We start from the raw sequence: 26,598 nt of genomic DNA on the forward strand, positions 1-26,598 counted from the left end.
TAATGAATCTAATGAGACCTCATAGAAATTGTGGCACTGTCGCTTATGCCACATTTTGAAGGGGAGAATGAAATGTCTCATTAAAGAAGAGATACTCCACCCTATTTATTTCTATGACTCATGCCCCTATTTTAATTTTATAAAGGGGAAATATTAAACAAATTTAGTAGGGAGCCACCCACAACACGGGATTATCAGAATTGAACCACACTGACATATGTGGGTCTTTTAGTATTCCAAGTGTGGATGGACACAACTCCTTGATTACGTTCACTGATGATTACTCCCGATATGGATATATCTTTTCTATCCATGAACGATTTGAATCACTTGATAAGTTATTTAAAGTTGAAGTAGATAATTAGCATAATTCCAAAAATTAAGGTAGTGAGGTTAGACCAAAGAGGAGAGTACTACAGTAGACACACTCCCTATGGGCAGATTCTTGGTCCTTTTGCATTGTACTCTGTGTCTGGTGAACCTCTACAAAATGGGGTAGCTGAAAGGTGAAATTGTACTCTTATGGGTATGGTACGGAGTATGATTAATAACTCTAGTTTGTCAGATAATTTATGGATGTAGGCATTAAAAACAACCGCTCGCTTACTAAATCGAGTTCCAAGTAAAGTAGTTTCTAAGACACCTTATGAATTATGGATTGGGAGAAAACTGAGTTTAAGATATTTACAAGTGCGGGGTTGTTCAGCTGAAGCCAAAGTCTTTAACCTACGCATTGGCAAATTGAACCATAAGACTATTAGCTGCAATTTTATTGGATACCCAAAATGATCAAAGAGATATCGCTTCTATTGTCTTGATCATACCACTAAGTTTGTAGAAATGAAACATGCTAAATTCTTTGGAAAATGGTGAAATGTGTGGGAGCTATGAGGGAAGAAAGATTTCACTCGAGGAGAACCAGGTTTATGTTCCTATCCTAATTATTCAAGAGGTTAATATGTTCATGGACCTCCAGATGTTCAGCCTCAAGAAGAAGATTATGGAATTAGTAGTGCATCACCTAATGATGAGAATCCTATAGATCAGACTCTCATTGTCTCTAATGTACCCTTAAGAAGACCACAGCGAGAAAGAAGATATGCTCTTTTGAATGACTATGTCATCTGCATGAATGAAGATGTGAACGGAATAGGAAAGGTGGATGATCCTGCCTCATTTAAAGAGTCCAAGATGAGCGAGCATTTATCCAAGTGGCACGATGCCATGGAGGATGAGATAAAGTCAATGAGTTTTAATAAGGTCTGTGACCTAGTAGAAATTCTTGATGAAGTTAAACCAGTAGGCTGTAAATGGGTCTATAAAACTAAGCATGACTCGAAGGGAAATATCGAAAGGTTCAAGGGAAGACTCGTTGCTAAGGGCTTCACTCAAAAAGAAGGGACCGATTATAATGACACCTTTTCTCTTGTCTCGAAGGACTCACTTAGGATTATTATGGAGCTAGTGGCTCATTATGATTTAGAGGTTCACTAGATGGATGTTAAAATTACATTCCTTGACAATGACTTGCATGAGAATGTATACAAGGCTCAACTGGAAGGTTTTGTTATGGAAGGCAAGGAACACTGGGTGTAGAATCAAGAAATCCATTTATGGACTAAAGCAAGTATCCAGGCAATGGTACCTTAAGTTCGATGAAGTCATAGGAAAGTTCGGCTTCAAAGAAAATGAAGTGGATAATTGCATTTACATTAAACTTAAAGGGGGCAAATTTATTATTTTGGTACTTTATGTGGATGACATTTAACTGGCTAGAAACGATAAGGACATGATGCATGAGACTAAACAGTTTCTATCGTCCAATTTTGATATGAAGGGTCTTGGTGAAGCCTCTTATGTTTTGGGTATTGAGATTCACCAGGACAGGTCCAAAAGTGGTATTAGGTCTACCCCAAAGGGCTTACATTGACATAGCACTCAAAATGTATAACATGCATAATTGTTCTACATTACCTGCTCCTATTGTTAAAGGGGATAAATTTGGCTTATTCCAATCCCTGAGGAATCAATTAGAAGCTGATTAGATGAACATGATTCCTTATGCTTTGGTAGTCAGGAGCATTATGTATGCTGAGGTCTAGACTCGTCCCGACTTAGCTTATATAATGGGGATGCTAGGCAGATATCAGTCTAATCCAGGATTAGAGCACTAGAAAACTATCAACAAGATCTTGCATTATTTGCAAGGCACTAAGCATTTCAAGCTCACATATAAGAGGTCTGATAATCTTGAGGTTAAGGGTTACTCAGACGCTGACTTTGCGATGTGCATGGACACAAAGAGGTCGACTTCAGGTTATATTTTCACTCTCACAGTAGGAGCCATTTCTTGGAAGAGCTCCAAACAATCCGTTATTGCATCTTCTACAATACAGTATGAGTTTGTGGCATGTTATGAGGACACCGGATAGGCTATATGGCTTAAGAATTTTTTTCCCTAGACTAAGAGTGGTAGACAGCATAACAAAATAACACAAGATATATTGCAATAACAAAGTTGTAGTATTATTTTAGAGTAACAACAAGTCAAGTGGTGATACCAAATACATTAACATAAAGTATCATGTTGTGAAAGATAGAATTCAAGATTAGACTATAGAGGTCGAGCATATAAATACAAAGTCCATGCTTGCTGACCCACTAATGAAAGGCTTACCATCCAATGTATTTAAAGGACATGTTGCCAGTATAGGTTTAATTGATAGCATATGATTATGAGGTAATTTCTTTCAGATCTCAATATCATGATCCTAGATATAAGGGACCATAAGAAAGAATAAAACTCCAAAGGAATAAGTAAGCATGCATACAAAATGAACTGTGCACTATAGATTATGAGGTCCAATAGTGTTTTGATAGCAATTTTGACCGTATTATCTTGGTATGCTTTTTGTTGAGTATGGACTAATGATGTAAGCCATTTGATCAAGTGGAAGAATGTTAGTCAGCTGTGATATCGGCCAATAGATAGGATCGAGTCCTAAGGGAAACGTGAAACCCCATTTGCGTCTTGATCAGTGGCCCCAAACCCAAAATTGGTTTGTGGTCTCGGTCACCTAGCATCGCAATAAAAGGGGAGTCCGGTGGTCGGTCTTTGGTTAATAGAGTTAGACTCGTGATCTCCCCTAACATATTCCGATCTAACTTGGCTCGGGTCATCAAAGGCCTCGACCATCACTGGCAACGTTGCTGGCGAATTTGCTACACCTCTCATTGGAAACAACATCATCACCGGTGACATCTCGTCATTGACTCCGACTCCGGCGTGTCACACTTCCTCACCGCCCTACACCGACTATAACAACTTCATCGACGATGACTGCATCACGCCTGCACCAAGCAAGCATGGTTCATCGCATAAACACTTAATGGCTTTGCCAAATCATGATCAGTTAAACGATTCCGCTACCTAATGATGTGCTTTGTTGCTTAGGTTAAGCAATTGATCTCAGCATCCACACCTCCTTGTGGAGTTGCCTTTCCCATTGATTGTGAGATCTTCATCTTCATGTTGCTAGTGCTTTCCATCCACCATTCTATCATGCTTGCACCTTTGCCATCTCACTCATCGTCTTTCTGATCCTCGCCCACACTTTCACCTAGAACCTCCTGCTAATCAATCTACATGAAATACGGAGTATATGATAGCAGACGAATTAGGGGGCAATGGAAGAGGGAGGTGAAGCAAGTAGGGTGGCTGCTTTTATCTTCCTCCTCCTTCACCTCATCTTCATTTCTTCTCTTTCTCTTGCAAAAAAATGAAGGGAGAGTGGGGTGGAGGTTGGGGCCTTGAACCTCATTGCCCCACGGTAGATCCACTCCTGTCAAACCTCATTTGGCAAGGCAGGAAATGGGTAGGATTGGGTCCAGATACTGCCCACTCGGGGAAGGAAACCACGCCGGGGACAAATCTCCCTTGTTGAGCAAACGGTGCATTTGGCTTGAGCGTTGATCGGATTGACCCCGACCCAAACCCTGCCGTTTCAAGGGAGAAAGGAGAATCGTCGCTTGAGGTCGTGAAGGAAAATCGTGTCACATCACTCTCGCAGTCTCGTGTCACATCACTTGAGGTCGGGAAGGAAACTATTGCTTAAATATGTAGTTTTGCGATAATTTTATCAAAGTATCTTTAGTTTTACGAAATATACTCTTAGAAATAATGTTTATTGGACCTTAGCATATTTTTTGTTGTACCATGTGGTTCTTCACTTCTATATCTGCTCTCATCGTTAGTTTTTTTCTCTGCTAGGAGAAATTATTAACCATTATTAGCTAAATGTTAGTGATGTTTGTTTGGTTTAGGTACTGTAAGGGTGCATACCATGAGAAAACAAGCTATTCATGTCAAATGATGCCAAGTTGAAAATTCTTCAAACCAAACTCCTAACAGGCGTTGGACTAATATCATTTGGACTTGTCTGGTGTCAGAACTTATAAATAGGACTTTGCTTGCTTTTTAGTAAAATTATTGTCATGTTCCAGTTCCATCCCTGTGATATGTATAAGTTGTCATATAGATCTCAATAGATATTGTGTCATACACAGTATATGCATGGGATACGTGATGGCGTATGTATGTGTGCCTTTTAAATTGCCATAGTGACTTGTGTTGTGTTTCTAATTTGATCGAGGCACTAAATACATGTATTTGGTGTTAAATGCAGTTGGGAGCAATATGTATGCTTAGGTCTGCACTCATCCTGACTTAGCTTATATAATGGGGATGCTAGGTAGATATCAGTCTAATCTAGGATTCACTACTACAGAACTGGGCTTATATGTTGGCCCATCAATACCAGTTCCTCATGGGCCGGTAGTGATGGGACATCACTACTGATTCATTAGCCGCGCGGGAAGAATCAACCATTGTGGCTTATGAACCGGCAGTGATAATGGTCGTCACTGCCGGTTGATGGATTGAGCCGGCAGTGATGAACCCACCCTCATCGCTGCCGACTTAATCTACTGACCGACAATGATATCTCTACATCACTGCTGGCGGAATATATGAACTGGCAGTAATATCCTTCTCTTCCGCACCTTCTTCTACCTCAAGCTAACAGAGCCATTTTAGAACTCTCTCCCTCACAAAATCTCTTATGGTAATAACCACTTCATCTCTTCTCCCACATTGATTCCCCTACCACTCAAGCTCAAATTTTGTGAAGAAGGAGGTCTAGATGATATCTCTCTAGCTATCCAAACAAAATCCCTTCTTTTCTCTCTATTTTCTCATTTGACTTTTCTTCATTTTCACGGTAAGTGAACTCTGGATTTTTTTCCCAACGGCAAGCAAGCTTCTAGCAGAGCCTCTTGAGGTCAAATAAGTTAAAAATCCCAAAGGTTAATCATATATTTAGCATTTTAACTCAAAATGTTACTTGAAAAACCAAAGTTGATATTATCCCTATAGAGATCTCGGTAAATCTTCAAAGTTGATCCTAATGAACCATACGAATAAATTTAGAAGTCTATAATATAGAAACTTTAGGTATGAGTATATTTATTTTTGATTTTTAATGAATTAAAAAAATTAGCCATGATATTTAGGTATGTAGCAAGATCCAATTGTAATTTTTATATATTATTTAATTAGCAACCTCTAATATAGAAACTTTAGGTATGAGCGTATTTATTTTTTATTTTTCCTTAATAAGTTCTAGATAAGAGTTGCATAATAAAGAAACTTCTAGGGATGACACCCACAAATATTCATCGAAACGGACGCAAAAAGTATACAAAAGGTGGCTCCTCTAACCCGGCCAATTGTCGGTAGAAGATGACGAGGTAATTTATTTGTTGGTAATCGTAAAATCTTCTAGATATTTTGAATTTAGATTTAGAATAATAATATAATTATAGATGGATAGAAGATGAATGTACGATATGAGCCGTGTGAGCGTAGAATTTTAATTTTAATTTTTTATTGAATTAGAAACTTAGGTATGAACATATTTATTTTAATTTTTTATTGATTTAGAAAATTGAACAGGAAAGTTAGGTATATAGCAAGTTCAAATTTTTAAAAAATGTGTATTAAGATATTAGATCAACAGAATGTTAATAAATATAGATAGTACAAAATTAATATAAAACTCTTGAGTAGCGCAATGGTTTGTTCGGTCTTCCTTGGTGTAGGTCGTGGGTTCGATTCTCTCTGCGTGCGCACGAAACTAAAACAATTTTTTTGCACCCTGCGGCACCAGCAGTGAAAGGGGTTTCACTACCCGTGGACATATTAGGCCGGCAGTGAAACTACTTTCCCCAATTTTTAGAGCTATATACATTTTTCTACGCATTATACAAGTTTTCAGCTGCTTTATCAATAGAACAATAAACCTATTCGTATTCTCCATTTAATCTGGATACTAAATAGCCCCCAACCCTTTTTCTACCGGCGCTGAGCTAGCCCAGGGACTGACCAGTGGGGCCGGCTGTTTGACCCCGGGTCAAAATAGCCAGGCGCCCAAGGCGCACGGCGCTGAGACGGCCGGCGGCTCGGGTTGTGCCCGCCGGCGGCAAGCGGCGCCATGCCGGCAGCCGGGGAGGGCAGCAACACCACCAGGGGAGGCACACGGACTCGGTGGGGGCACACGTTGACGCCGGCGATGGCCGGAGCACGGCGAGCGGCGGCGCACAGCGGAACGAGCACGGCGGCGGCTCGGTTTAGACCGCTAGCGGCTAGACGGCGGCGTAACAAGCCCGGCCGAGCACACCTATACGTTCTACGCGAGCGCGCGGATCTAACGGCGCGCCTCCAGGCCGACGAGCTCGACGGCGGCACGGCCGGCGGCATGCGCGGGGAGGCGGCGGTGGTTCGACCATCGCAGACCACCGCGCCGGCGACGGGACGGAGGGAAAATGGCGCGCGCATAAGGTGTACAGGAGCACAGGGAAGCTCACCGTGCAGCAGGTTGGGCCGGCGAGGCTGTAGAACAGCGGGGCGACGGAGAGGGCGGAGAGGAGGTTGCCGGCGTTGAGGAGAAGACTCGGTCGAGCTCAAACTGCGCGGGAAACGCCGGGAAAGGAGGGGAAACGGCGGGGAAGAGCTTCGGCGACCCTCCTCGGCGCTTCTCCTGGCCCGGGCTCAGTGGAGGCCGTCGGTGGCGCGGTGATTTGGCCGGCGGCCGGTGCTTGTGCGTGCTCTGCGCTCTGCCTGTGTGCCGGCTGTGTGAGAGGAGGAGCAGAGAGCGAGAGGAAAGCAGAGGGCAGGGAGGGGAGGATAAGGGAACGGTGCCGTGTCCTAGTTTCCGTCAACGTGGAAAGGTGGCCGGCCACCCAAGTCAAACAAGGCGGCCGCTGCTTGCTCTGTGAGAGGGGACGACAGAGAGAGCAGAGAAGCCGGAGGGGATGAAAAGCGGGCCCGAGAAACAGTAACCGGTCGGCAAAATATCCCCAGTACTTTAGCCATCCAATTGAATGCCTTCCCAAGGTCCAAAATTGGTAAAACAAATTTTGTTTGAAACTAAAATTCATAAGGAACCCATCTGAACTTGTTTGACCCAGAATACTTGAGCCAATTTTGAATAAAATTGTTCAAAGATGCTATCTTTTCTAACTTGTGATAATTTTTATGCCTTCTAAATATTTCCCAAAAATTTGGAAAAATTCATTTATATTCTTCTCCTGGCATTTACTAATTTCTAAAATTATCACCAGCCCTATGTTCCATAGAAGTTTTGGGAGATGCTTTACAACGCATCAGTTAAACCTAATTTAACCAAATTCGGTTTAATCCACATTGCATGTCTATACTGCTCAAAACAAAAAGAAATGATGCTAATGATGCTCATTAGTGCTTAATTACGTGTTTTGAAACTCTGGGCCGTGACAAACCTCCCCCCCTAAAAAGAATCTCGTCCCGAGATTCGGTACGAGCCGGGGAGGGGATAATGAGCACGCTGTGATGACTTAGGAAGCTGTTAGCCGACATTGTGACGCAAGAGATGGAATCCAACGTAGATTTTCATTCAATCATAGAGATGAACACATACATGCGAGAGATTCCAAATATGATATATTATATCGGCATTACAAATTCCTAAAGAACTCAGGATACTCGGAACGAAGCTGATCTTCCCGCTCCCAAGTCACTTCGGACTCGGAGTGGTTACTCCACTGAATCTTCAAGAATTTGATTGAACTCCGCTGTGTCTTGCACTCGGCTTCATCCAAGACTCGCATCAGCTTCTCACAATATGTCAAGTTCGGTTGCAATTCTTCGGGTGCAACATCAACAACATCGGTCGGGACTCGGAGACACTTCTTGAGTTGTGAGACATGGAACACATTATGTACCGCGGAGAGGGACGGTGGCAACTCCAATTGATATGCAACCTCTCCACGCTGAGCTAGAATCTGAAACGGTCCAACATACCGAGGCGCCAGCTTGCCTCAGACTTGGAATCGACGAACGCCTTTGAGAGGCGAGACCTTCAGGTACACGTGATCCCCCACCTCAAATGTGAGCTCTCGGTGACGTCGATCTGCATAGCTCTTCTGCCTCGGCTGGGCCGTGAGAATACTCTTGCGGATATTCTGGACATGATCTTCTGCCTCCTGGTGGCTCTTATACTTGAGCTCCACCGTGATCAACGTGCTCACCAACTCGTTGAAGTCGGAGAAACTTATGCGCGGACAACCGGTCCTGCATCTTCAAGTTCAGGCCATTCACGAAGCGACGCTGCTTGCGCGCAACCGTGCTGACCTCCTCGGTAGCGTACTGTGCAAGGTGGTTGAACACCTGCACGTACTCCATCACCGCCTGACCTCCTTGCTTGAGGTCCTCAAACTCCCGCCTATTAGCCTCCATGAGGCCACTCGGGATGTGAAACGAGCGGAAGGCCTCACGGAACTCCGCCCACGACACGCGGTGATCGGCGGGGTGCATGGCCAGAAAGCCGGACCACCACGCACCCGCCAGGCCCTGAAGCTGATGGGCGATGAAGAGCGCCTTCTCGTGATCCTCACAGCGAAGAAGGGCGAGCTTCTGCTTGATCGTCTGGAGCCAGTGATCGGCATCCAGAGGATCCTCAGCTCGCGAGAAGACCGGCGGCTGAGCTCGCGCCGAGAAGTCGTCTCGGTGCACGGCTCCACCTCCTCCATGAGGAGCCGCATTGCGCACGAGAGCCTCCAGGAGCGCTTGGTTCATCTGGAGGAGAGCGTGATTTGCTTGGCGGTTCTGCTCGATTTGCATGAGCACATCCGCCATGGTCGGCGGTGGAGGAGGGTTGTTCTGACCGGAACCCTCCGGAACTTCCCCACCATGCCGAGTGACAACCATTCTGAAACGTAAAACAAAAGGGGAAACATCAAATTCTGACTTAGCACAACGCATTCGCCGGATATATTGTTAGAATCCCGTAATACATGAATATAGATGATGCATGCATGAATGCAACATGAGAATGACGGTATGCTCGCAACCTAGCTACCGCGTCTTTCTCAAAACACTAATCGCACCTGCAAGCATCAAAATCACAGGCAGTTATAAATTCCAAAACCACCCTTCGCGCTAGAAAGATTAAGAGCACGGACGGCCCTTGTACCACATGCCGTACAAGCGACAATCCATACGCCAATTATGACATATTCACTTCCCGTAGACCCTACAGGACACCTCGTGTAATCGCCACACGAGTAGACGATCATGTCTCCCATCGCATGGTGGATGTTCATACGCTATCGCTAGCGTATTCACTTCCCGTACGGATCGCTGTACGGGACACGCCGGCCCTTGCCTCGCATCCGGCTGAGCCCTCGGTGATTAACCGCCATCGAGCGTCGTGCCTTACCTTCCGACGATGCAAAGCCGAAGATGCAATGCTCCATATGAACCAATGCAAGGTCGAAAGCGAATTAATGTGGTATAAAACATATAAACGCCACTCATAATACGCATATTAACTTAGGGGCATAAACGATAGCAGTTTAATACATATTAAACATGAAGAGGCATAAACATAAATTGTGGGTTGTTTAGGTGGAGTTGTCGACTTACTAAACAACTTTGTAATTATGTTTAGGCTACTAAATTAAACCAAGCTTTGATACCAAGCTGTGAGGAATCGTCCAAATAGCATTCTAATTAATCATCAGGAGGATCATTATTCATAATCACAACCTCGACGATTAACTAGAATACCATTCCGGTAGTCCCGGCACGTGTTTTGTGCCCAGGATCGGAACACATGCCTTCCAACTCAAATATCACAACACAGTTTAATAGAGAGCAAGTAATTAAGCTGTATTACAATACTTAAACATGCAATTGCTTCCACAATTTACAACAAAAGAGGAATAACAACAACTACGCAGCGGAAGATAAACCTACACAACAAAAGAGTATGGAGCCGTATGCCCTTAGGCTCCATACCAAAAGCGCCGGAGTTCGGAGTAGAATGTGCTACTCCTGCCCGCCACCCTGATCGGCAGGCACAAAGTAGCCGAATACTGCCTCTTCCTCGCCAACCTGTGAACCTGAAACTTAAGGGCAGTACCCTTAGTACGAAGGTACTAGCAAGTCTTACACAGTATGAGTATATATATTCTCGACTCCAAGGATCATGCATTTAAAGCTGTAGCAAGGATTAAGACATGTTTAAGTTCATTAAGCGGTAAGCAACCTAGACTCTAGGTGTAAGCAACTGACTTAACCAACCACCGACTCAAACCCTACCAACCAACTGATCAGAACAGATATATAAACAACAAGTGTATAAAAGTAAACCATTACCACCAAACCACCGACCACATACCGACTAAACCACCCAAACCAACCATGCCACAACCCACATCGAAACTCTACGACCAAAACATGGTCGCTCGGTGAAGATAAGCGATAGCAATGCTCATAACCGAGAGCGCGGTAGTTCGAACTGATTATACACCCTGCAGGGATACTCCTGGACCCACACGACACAGGGACCATACGGCTTGTGCCACCCGCTAAGATGCACACAAGGGGGTACCCGTGACAACCTTTTCCAACCAGGCCCAACCATGTGGATCAACCATAGCTCGACGCGGCGGTATTAGAACTACTCCCCGAGCAAACTAATACCACTAAAAGCCCGGACTCACACCGTCTATGACGAGGCCCACATGACCACGTTTGCGAAGGTAATCAGCTCGCCTACCATTATATCAGCATGTGGTGAGTAAGGTAAGTGCTAAAGCCGACTACACCGACGGTCGGTGCTTAACCGGTGCAAGTGGTCTACGGTGTCCGGGTTCCCTCCCCGAACTGCCTGAGGACTCCTCGTGAGCAGATGACACCCCTAACACCGCCCACACCTTGTCTCAACTCACCACTCACCAAACCGATTCATCATCAACACAACCACAAGTGTGAACAAGTAATAAGCCCTAGGCTCGCGACAACGGTGGACGTCGTCGTCGACTTCTACCGGAAAGCCTAAGTACCACTAAGCGTAGCGAACTATAATTAGACCGCGACGACACCACTAGGCTCCAAGGAATAACACATGACACGTGACCGAAATGGGAGAATGCATCGGCATAGGTTCTACCCAACTCGGTACCCGACACATGCAATGTATATATAAGCGTAGATAACATATTAGATTTTTCAAGTAGACACAGTGCAATATGGACGATGCTTGCCTTGCTGCCCTAGCTGCTGCTCACAGCTACCCGAACCACGATCACCACCGTTAGAACCTCCGGGAATAGCCTCGCTCGCCTCGATCGCCGGATCGACGTTCTCTATAAGAATAATCGCGTGCAACGATGAGGATGAAAGCCATGCAACAACGGAGATGACATGCATTATGCCCTACGCTTAAAACATCAAATATTTCCTAATTGCAATTAGCGTTAACCATTTAAACATTTCCTGAAATACTTTAAAGCATAAACCAAAGCTTAAACCAAATTGGAAAGTTAATTATGCTTAACATGGGGGTCTATATTTTTACTGAACAGGGCACAATTTAGCAAGATTTACAAAATTGGATTCACAAATTCTGGATTTACCAAACTTTAATTATGAATTAACGAAGCCTACCTAAGTTTCATTAATCCATTAATTCACAGTACAATTTTCATGGCCACTGGTATTTTTAACATGTAGAGCATGGTAATACAAAGCCAAAAAAATTGGTTCCACAATTTTTGGAGCTATATACATTTTTCTACGCATTATACAAGTTTTCAGCTGCTTTATCAATAGAACAATAAACCTATTCGTATTTTCCATTTAATCCAGATACTAAATAGCCCCCAACCCTTTTTCTACCGGCACTGAGCTAGCCCAGGGATTGACCAGTGGGGCTGGCTGTTTGACCCCGGGTCAAAATAGCCATGCCGGCAGCCGGGGAGGGCAGCAACACCACCAGGGGAGGCACGCGGACTCGGTGGGGGCACACGTTGACGCTGGCGATGGCCGGAGCATGGCGAGTGACGGCGCACAGCGGAACGAGCACGGCGGCGGCTCAGTTTAGACCGCCGGCGGCTAGACGGCGGCGTAGCAAGCCCGGCCGAGCACACCTACACGTTCTACGCGAGCGCGCGGATCTAACGGCGCGCCTCCCGGCCGACGAGCTCGACGGCGGCACGGCCGGAGGCATGCGCGGGGAGGCGACAGCGGTTCGACCATCGCGGACCACCGCGCCGACGACGGGATGGAGGGAAAACGGCGCGCGCATAAGGTGTACAGGAGCACGGGGAAGCTCACCGTGCAGCGGGTTGGGCCGGCGAGGCTGTAGAACAGCGGGGCGACGGAGAGGGGTGGAGAGGAGGCTGCCGACGTTGAGGGAGAAGACTCGCCCGAGCTCAAACTGTGCAGGAAACACTGGGAAAGGAGGGGAAACGGCGGGGAAGAGCTTCGGCGACCCTCCTCGGCGCTTCTCTTGGCCCAAGCTCGGTGGAGGCCGTCGGTGGCGTGGTGATTTGGCCGGCGACCGGTGCTTGTGCGTGCTCTACGCTCTGCCTATGTGCCGGCTGTGTGAGAGGAGGAGCAGAGAGAGAGAGAGGAATGCAGAGGGCAGGGAGGGGAGGATAAGGGCACGGTGCCGTGTCCTGGTTTCCGGCGACGTGGAAAGATGGCCGGCCACCCAGGTCAAACAAGGCGGCCGCCGCTTGCTCTGTGAGAGGGGACGGCAGAGAGAGCAGAGAAGCTGGAGGGGATGACAAGCGGGCCCGAGAAACAGTAACCCGTCGGCAAAATATCCCCACTACTTTAGCCATCCAATTGAATGCCTTCCCAAGGTCCAAAATTGGTAAAACAAATTTTGTTTGAAACTAAAATTCATAAGGAACCCATCTGAACTTGTTTGATCCAGAATGCTTGAGCCAATTTTGAATAAAAATGGTTCAAAGATGCTATCTTTTCCAACTTGTGATAATATTTATGCCTTCTAAATATTTCCCAAAAATTTGGGAAAATTCATTTATATTCTTCTCCTGGCATTTACTAATTTCTAAAATTGTCACCAGCCCTATGTTCCATAGAAATTTTGGGAGATGCTTTACAACGCATCAGTTAAACCTGGTTTAACCAAATTCGGTTTAATCCACATTGCATGTCTATACTGCTCAAAACAAAAACAAATGATGTTAATGATGCTCATTAGCACTTAATTACGTGTTTAGAAACTCTGGGCCGTGACACACGTTCTTCAATAGAATCATGTTTCATCGAGAGCTGTCGTATGAAGTACTCCCTCCAATTCTAAATATAGGTTGTTTTAGACTTATGTTAAGTTTGAAGGCCGAAAGCTCTAGGGTATTTATTGTAGCTTTGAGTCTTTGAAAGATCACGTACGAGCCAGAGAGGTGGCTCGAATAGGTTCGTAGCAACTAGGAATAAAGCTTCTTGCTGAGTCTAAAAGCTAAAGGCTCTAGAGGGATCTTAGATAGCGATCATCAACTATTATTCTCAGTCTGATCTATTTTCCCGTAACACTTATCATAAACGATAAACTAAGGTATATCTCAATTTGATTATTTCAATAACAAAATTAGAGCACACAAAAACTGCCCGGCGTGGTGGAGTCAATGGCACACATTTTTCTCAAGATCGATGTGAGCTTTGCCTCGCACGTCTGGACTCAACCTTGTTAGACTTGTACAGTTTCAGCCGTAAGGCTTAGACAGACATGGCCAGTTTGCTTTGCTGCTGCCTGTGCTTAACTTGGAGCTTTGGTCAGGGTTAAAAAAACCGACGGTAATCGAGCAAAAATCGTGAAAATCGGCCCTCTCAGTTCGACTCGGTTTCAAAAACCGAACGGTAACCTAATTTAAATTCAAAAATTCAAAAAAATAAAAAATTCAAAAAAATTCAAAAAAATCTTTAAAAACTAGACACAATTCTAGGACCTTCTGTGATTTTTTTTTAAAAAAATAATGTCGTTTGCATCATATTCTATAGGCAGGAAGTTTATAAAAAATGAAAAAAATTGAAGCGTGTGGCTCAATTATTAACTCATGTTAAGGAAAAGTTTAACATGCAAACACATATTTTTCTTGTGTAGAACATATCATAAGAGGATCTTTAAAATTGATTTCACTTTATTTAGAGTTTCATTAATTTCTCTATGATTTTTAGAAAGTTCACAAGCATAAAGTGAATATGTTAAGAAATAGCACTGTAATTAACTTTTTCATGTCTACTATTATTTTTTCTACATAAATCATAGTATAAATAAACTAATAAAAGTGGTTTCACTAATTTTTGATGTGTGATGGGTCAGTTATGAATTAATCTAGTCACAACACATTTACACAATCCTGCATGTTACAATAACTAATTCATGAGTTCATGTATTTTTAAAAGACATAGGATCATATAACAAGACTAACAAAATTAGTTTCATAATTTTTGGATTAGCAAAGAGTAAACTATGCATTTAACTTGGTTTAAAAAATTATATTTTCTCACAGAAAATTTTGAACTTTTTTATGAGTATAAATACTTTTATCATGTAGATCATGTTACAAGGAAACCAAAAAAATTTGTTTCACTTTATTTGAAGCTCAGATGAATTAGTTATTAATTTTACAAGATTGAGATAATTTTTGGATTTTTTGTTGAACTACAGTGAAAATCGAGAAAACCGCTCGATAAATCGAGAAAACTGAGCGGTTGCCGATAAAACCGAGCGGTTACTGACAATACAAAAAATTCAAGAAAACCGTTTGATAAATCGCAAAAACCGCTCGGTAACCGATCCAATTTAACCAGTTACCGAGCGGCTAAAATCGCGATTTCTTTCTCAAATTTTAAATTTTTTCAAATAAATTTTATCCAAATTTTATTGAAATTACGACCGGTTACCACGATAAACACGAATTTTCGGTTAACACTGGAGCTCGGTAACCAAGCTCCGGTCGATAAGCTGAACCATGGCTGTGGTCCGTTAGAGGCATGGAAGGAGACAAGATAGGGTTGAAGAGCGCGCTAATCTTGGAGTAAAAGTATCCAATGCTGCCGTGCCCGTCTTCGTCGTCGTCGAGCAGAGGGGCTTCACTTTGAAGCTGACTGCTCCTTGTATAGTAGTGCCCTCCTCTCATGCATAATAATTGTGGACCGTCTATTCTCTTTGATCTGAAATATGAGAAACCACACGCCAAGCTAGAGCATTCATGGGGGTGGGCCCCACCTGCCACTTCACGTTTCTCACGAGCCAGCTTGAGCTAGCAAGCCTGACACTGAGACACGTTCTTCAATAGAATCATGTTTCATCAAGAGCTGCCGTATGAAGTAGTTAGCAGCTGGTCGGCCGGATCGTCCGATTTACTCCCAACAATCAAGATAGATAGCAATGCTCCACAAGAGGGGCAGAGCAAGCTAGACACACCCAAAATACTCGATACTAATATAGATTAGTTCTTTATTAAGTAAAAAATCATATATGTCAGTAGTACAAATTAGTGTTGTTCTGGCTATTAGCGATGCACCGTCACTGCTCCACAGTCCATGCTATATGTATGCATGCCTCCCGGCAGTGGCCACCACAATGCATGTGCAACTGCGTATCAAGCTTTTTTTTCCTCTCTGGTGACATTCCCCACGTCTCGAAGCCATGGCAATGGTGACGCAGAAGACGGTGGTCCTCTATCCCTCGCTGGGCGTTGGCCATCTTAACCCCATGGTTGAGCTGGCCAAGGTCTTCCTCCGCCGTGGCTTGTCCGTCGTCATCGCCGTCGTGGACTCGCCCGACGCAATGGACCGCCTCGCAGCCGCCAACCCGGACATCAACTTTCGGCGCCTCCCCGTCCCGCCCTGTGGCAAGGACCACTACTCGCACCCCATCATGCGCACCATCGATGTGCTCCGCGTCGTCAACCCCGCACTCAGGGACTTCCTGCGCGCGCTCCCCGCCGTCGCCGCCCTCGTGGTCGACATGTTCTGCACCGACGCGCTCGACGTCGCTGCCGAGCTAGACATCCCGGCGTACTTCTTCTTCACCTCCGCGCTCGGCGACCTCGCCATCATGCTCCACCTCCCGTACATCTTCCCCACCGCCCCGTCATCGTTTAAGGACATGCCCGAGACCGTGCTGCACTTCCCGGGCGTGCCACCTATCCGTGCGATGGACATGGCAACCACGATGCAGGACAGGGAGAGCGACATCGCCAGAGCACGGCTGCACCAATGCGCGCGAATGCCGGAAGCGAGAGGCTTTATCGTGAACAGCTTCGACTGGTTGGAGGCGCGAGCCCTGAAAGCGCTCAGGTATGGGTTTTGCACGCACGGCCGATCAACTCCACCGGTCTACTGCATCGGGCCATTGGTCCTCCCTGGAAATACGGGAGGAAGCGGCGAGAGGCACGCGTGCCTCGTGTGGCTGGACTCACAGCCGAACCGGAGCGTGGTGTTCCTCAGCTTCGGCAGCATGGGCATCTTCTCGGCGGCGCAGTTAAGAGAGATAGCGCGCGGGCTAGAGAACTCTGGACACAGGTTCTTGTGGGTCGTGCGAAACCCACCTGAGCACCAGAGCAAACCTATGGAGCCGGACTTTGTGGCGTTCCTTCCCCTGGGTTTCTTGGAGCGGACTAAGGAGAGGGGTTTTGTGGTAAAGAACTGGGCGCCACAGATGGAGGTGCTGCGGCACGACGCCGTCGGCGCGTTCGTAACGCATTGTGGGTGGAACTCGGCACTGGAGGGGATCCTGTCCGGCGTGCCGATGATCTGTTGGCCGCTGTACTCGGAGCAGAGGATGAACAAGGTGCACATGGTTGAGGAGATGAAGGTAGGGGTGGTGATGGAGGGCTACGAGGAGATGGTGAAGGCAGAAGAGGTGGAAGCAAAGGTGCGGCTGGTAATGGAGTCCGATGAAGGGAGGAAGCTCAGTGAGAGGCTCGTGATGGCTAAGGAGATGGCCGCAGATGCTCTCAAGGAAGGCAGGTCGTCGGACGTGGCGTTCAACGAGTTCTTGGGAGACTTGGGGATTCGCATTTCGCAGCGAAGTGCCTCGTAAATGGTAACGGATGCAATTACGCAAAGCGGAAACAGAGCAGCCCCTCGGTTGTAACCTTGTAGTTGGATACCTCTTCCAACTTCTTTGCTTTTGAGTTCGACGATTTCCAAAGACTCATCCAATATTTATCAGTAGCTGCATTGGATTTATTTTTTCAGATAAAGAGGGCATTAGCAGCATGCCATCATCGCATCATGTGCTTGACTATATAATATAGTTAAATAAAAAATGAAGCAGCTTAAACCTGATAAGAGATAATAAGAAGATTGGATATGGCGAGATAGACCAAAGTGTTTTTTTTTTGTTTTTGTTTTTGCCAATCTTTGAAACTTGGACTGGAGGGTTAACAATCTGTGAAACGGCAAAAGAAAAGCATAAATAAGATATTTAGCACAAGAAACTAGGTAGCAATATTTTTTCCTTTTTCTTGTTAGTTTGCCTAGGATATAGAGCTTCTTGGTTCAAATTAAATTTCTAAAGCGTAAAGCGACACAGTTTGATGTTCGTTAAATGCGCTATCACACAACGCTTCTCTTCTTTACACGGGTTGCATGGTGTACAGTAAAGGTGTCTAAATAAGGTGTGCCTACTGCACTGGCTCGAGCCCTTGACACTATAGGCACGCGACCGCTACGCGGTACGATACGGCCTGACTATTTCAGGTTGGTACGGGTATAGCCCAGCTCAGACTGATACGGGCACGACACAATTCGGTTAGGCATGGCACAGAGTGGTTAGGTCTAAGATTTACTAAGTATAATATATGTATATATGAATTAGGTGTTATATCTATAAATAGAACGGGATATTTGAGGAAATATATTAAATATTGTAAGTAAAATTCTTAAGTTTCTAATAAAATAATGTAATTTTGAGCATAGCCATAGATTATAGTATTTTTTTCCTTCTAAGTAGAATGGGTTTTTAACGAGATAATCAATAAAGCTCATTTTTATTTTTTTATAATTTTTTTGATTGTTTGAAATTTTGTAGCTATTTTTTTTTCTATTTTTAAGTGTTGTTGGCCAAGTCGTGCTCCGTTGCGCTAACAGGCCGCCCATGCGCCATTCCTGCCGGTCATGCTGCCGTGCCTGCCGGTCATGCTGCCGTGCCGCAATTGTGTGCAGATCGGCTCGATAGTGCATGGTAGCTAACAGGATGTATCGTGGGCCAAGGAGGTGGCACACGGAACGGAACAGCATGACCTGTTACAGTAATCAAGCCGATTAGACCAGGTCATACCTAGATGAGCTTATGTCGGGCCAGCTCGATAGACCCATTTAGCCATCTCTAATGTGCAGGATAGTGAGAGGAGGATACAGGGAACCGTTTTAAGATTCCTAGCTTCCCAAGGTTTGTGTCATTCCCCTCCAAGTTGCATGCACATGATTGTGATTGAATCCAAATATATAGGAACATCAGCACCAATTGCCATTTGCTTGCCTGCATCTATATACTAGAAGCAGTCACGGCTGCTTCCTGAAAGGAGTGATGCCCGTCTTCACACAAAGGGCTACCCGGCGACAACGACTCCTTCATCAGTTGATCCAAACAGGATGAGTGTTAGAAGTGTTCGGAGGGGTTCTGATCCCATACACAACAGATGTTGATGCTTCAGCAAATAGGATCAGGGTTGTGCGATGAAGACGAGAAGAACATCAGCAAGATATGATGGCTTGTAGCACTTGATGGGAAGATCCTAAAGTTCTTTTAGCTGCTGCTGCTGTTGTTGTATTCTATTTTATTTTTCCAACTTGTTTGTTCTATGCTTCACTCTGTATCACTTCCGTCCTTAATTATTTTGCTGTAGACATAGTTGTAAAAAGTTTTAGTGGAAAAGATGTTGATTGAGATCCTGCATTAAGCAAGCAGCCATTTTGGACAATGCGTAAATTTACTTGGATTCATGTTTTAAGTTTGCACAGAGCATTCCTATGGAAAAGGAGGGAACAAGTCAACATGGGTCACTGTTTGATCACGTGGCCGAAGGTTTGCGGGCCACGGGAGCTTAGAGGACTGAGCATTCGTGACCTAACGACTCCTGGTTAGGTTTTATGTATGAGGTGGCGGTGGTTGAAAAAAAATGCAACTAGGCAAGCCTTAGGCAGAGTTCATTTATCGTGGCAGTAGTGACCTTGAATAAATCTTATTCCTTTATTAAAAAAAGTAGTGATCTTGATGGATAACGACACCACCCTTTCTGGACAGATAGATGGTTGCAAGGTCATGTGATCACTGATCTTGCCTGTCATCTGACTGCCCTCATCCCCAACCGGATTCCATCATGTACAGTGTTGGATAATATATCTCAAATACTAGATTCTTCAAAACATACGCCTATAAATATAAATCAACCCTTTATACTTTTTCTCGTAAAATTTAGGTTTTTATTTCTTGAAACATAAGAATGAAGCTCTTTCAGTGTTCTAGAGGTGACAAGGTTTGGTGAAAATCAGACTAATAATAGATTCAAGAAATTTAGAGCCGATAATGGATTGGAGTTTTGTAATGGTGAGTTTGATAAATTTCATGTTAATTATGGTATTGTAAGACATTTGATAGTTGTAGGAAACCCTCAGTAGAATGGTGTGGCAGTGCGTATGAATCGCACTCTTCTGAAAAGAGCCTGCTGCATGCTTTCAAATGCCAGCCTATGGAATAAGCGTGCTTTGTGGGATGAGATTATTTCTACATCTTGTTATTTGATTAATCGCTCTCCAAATTTTGCAATTAATTTTTAGATTCCAGAAGAGATTTGGTTAGGTAAACCAGTTGATTATTCTAATTTGAGATTTTTTTTGTGCTGCTTATGCTTATGTTAGCACTGAAAAATTAGAGCCTAGAGTAAGAAAATGGATATCATTTATGATGTTTTGATTCTCATAAATTGATCATTAGCTGTGATGTTATTTTTAATGAATATGCTTTACTCTCATCGGGTAGTGATAATGTTGGTAGTTCTTACACAATTGAATCTAAAATTTATGAAGCTGGTACAAGGAAAGCATAATTTGAGATAGTTTTACCTACTGTTGATAATAATTCTTCAGTTCTACTCCAGAACTAATTTCTGATTCATCATCTTCTAAAAATAATAATCATTGTATTGCATGAGATATAACAAGAAAGGATATTTAATTGCCTACTAGATATCATGACACTGATGATATGGCATGGTATACTCTTCTTGCTGCACAAGATATTTGTGATACTATTGAACCTTCCTTTTATTTTTAAGCTATCTCATATGAAATTTTTTCTAAGTGGTTGACTACAATAATAAAGAAATTGAGAGCCTTCATAAAAATCGTACATAGAATTTGGTTGAGCATCCAAATGGTAGGAAACCTTGAAAGTGCAAATGGATTGATAATAAGTAAGGTATTTCTAGAATTGAATCTGTAAGATGGAAAACCCGTTTAGTGGTAAAAGGTTTTGACCAAAGGAAAGGTATTGACTTCAATGAATTTTTTTCTCCTATTGTACGCCACTTTTCCATTTGGGTGATGCTTGATTTTGTTGCTTTATTTGATTTGGAATTAGATCAACTTGATGTTAAAACTACTTTCTTACATGAAGACTTAGAAGAGGAGATTTGTATGACACAACTTGAATGTTTTTCTACTCCTGGAAAAGAGCATTTAGTTTGTCATTTGAAAAAAATCTCTTTATGGTATCAAAGAAGCTCCCAAGGTATGGTATTAAAGGTTTGATTTCTTTATGATTGCAAAATAATATTCTCATAGCAATTATAAAAATTGTGTTTACTTCAAATAATTTCACAATGTATCTTTTATTTTTTTTCTCTATATGTTGATGATATGCTCATCGCTTCTCATGACAAGTCCTTGCTTGATCAGTTGAAGGACCAAAGTTGAAGGCTCAACTTGGTCATAAATTTGAGATGAAAAATATTTGTCCTGCAAAGAAAATTCTTGGCATGAAAATTCAGTATGATCGTAAGGCTGATAAATTATATCTATCTCCAAAAAATTACATTGAGAATATACTTGACAGATTTAAATTTTGGCAATTGCAAGCATGTTTCTATACCTTTTGCTCCACACTTTAAATAATCTTCAAGTCAATGTTCTACTAATAAAAAAGATAAAGACTACATGTAACGTGTTCCTTACGCCAATGCAGTTAGAAATCTCATATATGCTATGCTTTGCACTTTACCAGATATAGCTCATGTGTTAGTGTGGTTAGCAGATTTATGCATAATCCTGGTAAAGAAAATTGGAATGTTGTTAAGTGGATTTTTTGTTATTTGAAAGGTACTTATAATTTTGGCTTGGTGTTTGATAAAATAAGGTGAAGATAAATAATGTTATTGGTTTGTTGATTCCGATTATGTTGGCTACCTTGCTAAACGAAGGTCTATTTCTGGATATATCTTCCCTTTGCATGGTTCATCTACAAGTTGGAAGGCTTCTCTTCAGTCTGTTACTATTCTTTTCTACTACTGAAGCAGAATTTATTTCAACTACTGAAGGTGTCAAGCAAGCTATATGGTTGCAGGGTCTAGCTTCTGAACTTGGTATTTTGCATGATACTTAAACTATTTATTACGATACCCAGAGTGCTATTTGTTTGACCAAGAATGATATGTTTAATGCCACGACCAAGCACATGTCAGGAACCACTTCATTCATGATATTATTGCTCAATGTCAAGTTATTGTGGGAAAAGATGTTGGTGATATGCCCTAGAGGCGATTGAGTTTGCGGATTGGATATGCTAATGGGCTTTAATATTGATTAAAGGACCATTAGGGTTTAGAGTCATAATGGGCTTTAATGTTGATTAAAGGCCCATTAGTGTGCTCTATATAAGAATAGGCAGGGGCCAAGGCGCATTGAGTTTTTCAGAAACCCTAGCCGCCTCCTATTCCCGAACTCCCTTCGAAACCCTAGCCGGGCGCGCGGTGCTAGCACACCGCCGCACGGCGATTCCATCCTTGTACGTGTGGATACCGTGGAGGCGCTGCTACTATTGCGGTGCTGATCTGCTCGGGAGTACTCGGGACGTACCCGCGAGTACTCAGAAGGTGCTCGGGACATGCTCGGGACAAGGTTGACGATCGACTACTTGACGCGCACGACGTTGGATTGGTCTGCTCCAACTCTTCTTCCGCTGCACTGCTCGTCAAGTGGTAACGATTCATGATCCCCTGCTCGCATGGCTTCCTGGTTGAATGCGGTAGAGAAAATTTATTTTGTGCTAGCGTAGCCTACCCGCAACCCTTCAAAAGATACATATTAAAGACAATCCCGCATATATACTTACCAAGTCACTCTCTAATCACTACTACAGAAAGGGTCATGCGTGCCCTATTATCACTACCGGTTCTGTTATAACCGGCAGTGATAATTTATCACTACCGGTTCATAAGCTTAAGGGGCACATAAAAGGCTGAGCTAGGAACAATCGACAGTGATAGTGATTATCACTACCGGTTCTATTACGAACGATCACTGATACATCACTGTCGGTTTGTGATAAGAACCTACAGTGATAACCAACTTATCTCTAGCAGTGCGTAGATAGAACCGACACTGATACTAGAACATAAAAAGATATGTCATTAATAATCGGTAGTGATAATGGCTATCACGACGGGTTAAAATTACGAACCGCAATGATAGCCCAAAATCGTATGGCTTCCAGCCCCGCTTGCTCGGTTTCTCCCGAAAGCCTTTAAATTTAACTCTCTTTCACCAATCGCTCAGCTCCGAGCCCTTGCTCCCATACGCGCCCACTCTTTCTCTCTCTCTCTCTCTCTCTCTCTCTCTCTCTCTTCCTCTCTCTCTTCCACTGTTGCTACCACCGCCATCGCGCGCAATGGAAACTCCACCACCAACTTTGGCTCTGATCACTCCTCCGCCCCCACTGTCTTCGGCCAAACCACCCACTCCCACGCCTTCGTTCAACGATGAGGCTCGTGCGCTTTTGAAGAGCTCGGACAGGGCACAATCCTCGAACTCCAGATCGATGGGGTCCCCTCCTTTGACGAAGATTGAGACTAATTGATCAACAAGACAATGCTGAAGAGGCTCCAGAGCTCGGATGAAGAGGAGGAGGAGGACGCAAAAGAGGAGGAGGACGACGATGGCAACGACGGTGACGACGATTACTTCTTCATCATCATGGCCGACCTCAACTGGCCATAGTAGGTGTGCGCGACAACTGTAGCTATTGGCCTCTTTTGTTACGATGGTGAACCGACGGTTTTTGGGTTCTTTTGCTCACGCGCGGTCAAGTCTTTTGTTTTTGTGTACAGTGATTCTGGAGATGAAGAATTATTACTGACTTAATTAATTGTTAGTGCAATTTTAAAACTAGTGATTCTGGAGATTACTAATATAAAGCTCAAATAAATTTTGATTTTTTTTTCGAGACTGAGTATCACTGCCGGTTCGTAGCTGGAACCAAAAGTGATAAATATATCAATCGGTAGATTGGAGCCAAGAGCCGATAGTGATACAAACTATCACTACTGATTTGTGGATCCAACCAACAGTGGTAATGAATATCAGTGTCAGTTCTTGAGCCACCAATGATAATTCATGATTATCATTATCGCTTAATCACTGCTAGTTCAAAAACTGGCAATATTACTGCTTTTGAACTGGCAATGATGACTTTTTCTGCAGTAGTGAATGCTAAGTTCAAGCATTGCCTGGAATTAGTTGGTATTTATGGTGCTTAGTAGTCCTTCGGGTTTCAGAGATAATTACTTCATGAACATATTTATAAGGATTTTGAGTCAAGAGTAGTTTTGTTGGATAATATGCCTCAAATACTAGACTCCTAGTCATATACAACTTCATAGCATACGCCTATAAATATGGGGCAACCCTTGTACTTGTTTTTGGCACCATAATAATAGAGATTCGTCTTCCATGATTTTTACCTCCACATTGGACGGTTTTTCCATGTTAACTTTGTGTGCCTCTGTGCAAGAGGCTTTGATCGATCACAGGTGAGTGCAAGATATCAGTGGTGCTCTATCTGTTAATGCCATGTCAGAATATCTAGATATGTGGGATTTGGTGTCCTAGGTAATGTTGCAACCTGAGGTTCAATATGAACATCAATGCAGGCTATCGGAACCAGATCAATACTCGGCCAGGCCGGTGTATAGAGCCTTCTTCCATAGATCCATTTACTTCGAGCCATGGGAACACATATGGAAATCCTAGGCGTCGAGACGCTATCAATTCTTCTTATGGTTGGCAGTACATAACCAATGTTGGATGGCAGATCGGTTGGTCAGGAAGGGATTGTCACATCCTGCAAATTGGTCGCTGTGTGACCAGGCTGATGAGACCATCCAACACATTTTAACATCTATGTTTTTGCGAGACAGAAGTGGTTCCACTTGTTCAGACTGTCCGGTCTTCGTAATTTTCACCACAAGGTGGTGACCAGATCTTTAGTGAATGGTGGGTGAAGACAAGCAAAAGGATCACAAAACAATTGAGGAGGGGTTTCAATTCACTAGTGATCCTTGGGGCCTGGTTGATTTGGAAACACCGCAACGATTGGATTTTTAAATAATATTATTTTATTGAAAATTATAAAAATATTATTCAAAATGGGAAATTTGTAGAAATAGGTGCCGTTAGGCACTCCAATTGTTGACTAGCCACCTATCGGCAATCAGAGTACCGACATACCATTTGGCACTTCCCCATGGACCTGTCGGCACTCCAAATGTTGATAGGTCCTATGTCCCACAGATGATATTCACAGAAAAATTCATAACTGTTTCATATGATTTAAGATGGAGATGGTTTTTATATTAAAATTGTACCTATTGACTATATCTACAACTTTGTAGTTGAACATATTTTCATTTGAGTCCATTTATATGCCCAAAAAGTGGTTATAAATTTCAGATATGAAAAACAAGATCTGGAATTTCTAGCCACTTTTGTGCATATAAACTGATTCAAATGGAAAAGTGTTAAACTTAAAAGTAAAGCCAAAGAAAGGCGCCTCAAGACAAGGTACAACTGTTGGGAAGGGGACATGATCAATAGAACCCGGCAGGATTTGGATTTCGCAATGTGAGAATGAAATATGCAAAAAGTTGTAGATATCATCAATAGGTACAATTCTCATATAAATGTCATCTTCATCAGAGATTATATGAAAAATTTATTAATTTTTTATTTAAATATCATCTGCAAGACACAGGACCTGTCGGCAATTGGAGTGCTGACAGTCCGTGAGGAATTACATGTAGGCTATCCGTTGCCGACAAGATACTAGTCGGCACTCCGGTTGCTGATAGGTGACTAGCTGGAAATTGGGGTGCCAACTAGCACCTATTTCTACGACTTTCCTATTTTGAATATTATTTTTGCAATTTTTTTAATAAAATAATATTATTTAAAAAAAGATTCATAATGACTGTGTGTTTAATAAAATAATATTAATTTTGGGACACTGAGTGTTCAAAAGTTCATATGATGGCCCAGAGATGAGACCCCACTTGCGCCCTGATCGGTGACCCCAAACCCGAAATTGGTTTGTGGTCCCGGTCACCTGGAGTCACAATAAAATGGGAGGCCAGTGGTCAATCTTTGGTTAATAGAGTTAGACTAGTGATATCCCCAAACAAATTCCAATCTAACTTGGCGCTCGGGTGATCGAAGGCCTCGACCATCGCCGGCAACGTTGCCAGCGAACTTACCGTGGCTCTTATCGACAACAACACCATCACCGGTGACATCTCGTGATCTACTCTGACTTCGGCGTCTCACGCTTCCTCACCACCCTACAACGACTAGAACAACTTTACCGATGATGATTGCATCATGCCTACATCAAGCAGGCACAGGTCATTGCATAAGCACTTAATGGCTTCGCCGAATCACGGTTAGTTAAATGATTCCGCTGCCTAAAGATGTGTTTAGTGCTTAGCTTAAGAAATTGATCTCAGCATTTGTCACCAAAGCCATCTTAACCAAATCTAAACCATAATTAAGAAGCCATTAGGATGTTTTGTCTTGGGTTTATGTTAATCAAGTCTGAGTTATTCCAAGCTGTTTTCAATCGAGTCGGTTTAGCCCTAATTGATGTCTATCAAGCACGTTTAGACCGTATTTTTCATGGATGA

The 26,598-nt window shown here is 43.4% G+C and overlaps 1 protein-coding gene across 1 annotated transcript; it reads left to right on the plus strand.

Annotated features, from left to right (window-relative positions):
- The first annotated feature begins 15,926 nt into the window (after positions 1-15,926).
- On the plus strand, positions 15,927-17,941 carry LOC133894913 (UDP-glycosyltransferase 88B1-like). Its single transcript, XM_062335111.1, has one exon. The coding sequence runs from the start codon at positions 16,068-16,070 to the stop codon at positions 17,463-17,465; it is 1,398 nt and encodes a 465-aa protein (XP_062191095.1). The 5' UTR covers positions 15,927-16,067; the 3' UTR covers positions 17,466-17,941.
- The last annotated feature ends 8,657 nt before the right edge of the window (positions 17,942-26,598 follow it).

Source organism: Phragmites australis, chromosome 16, assembly GCF_958298935.1.
Source record: "Phragmites australis chromosome 16, lpPhrAust1.1, whole genome shotgun sequence".
NCBI classification, from domain to species: domain Eukaryota; kingdom Viridiplantae; phylum Streptophyta; class Magnoliopsida; order Poales; family Poaceae; genus Phragmites; species Phragmites australis.

Coding starts and splice junctions, on each gene's coding strand:
- LOC133894913 (XM_062335111.1), top strand. CDS start 16,068: ATGGCAATGGTGACGCAGAAGACGGTGGTCCTCTATCCCTCGCTGGGC.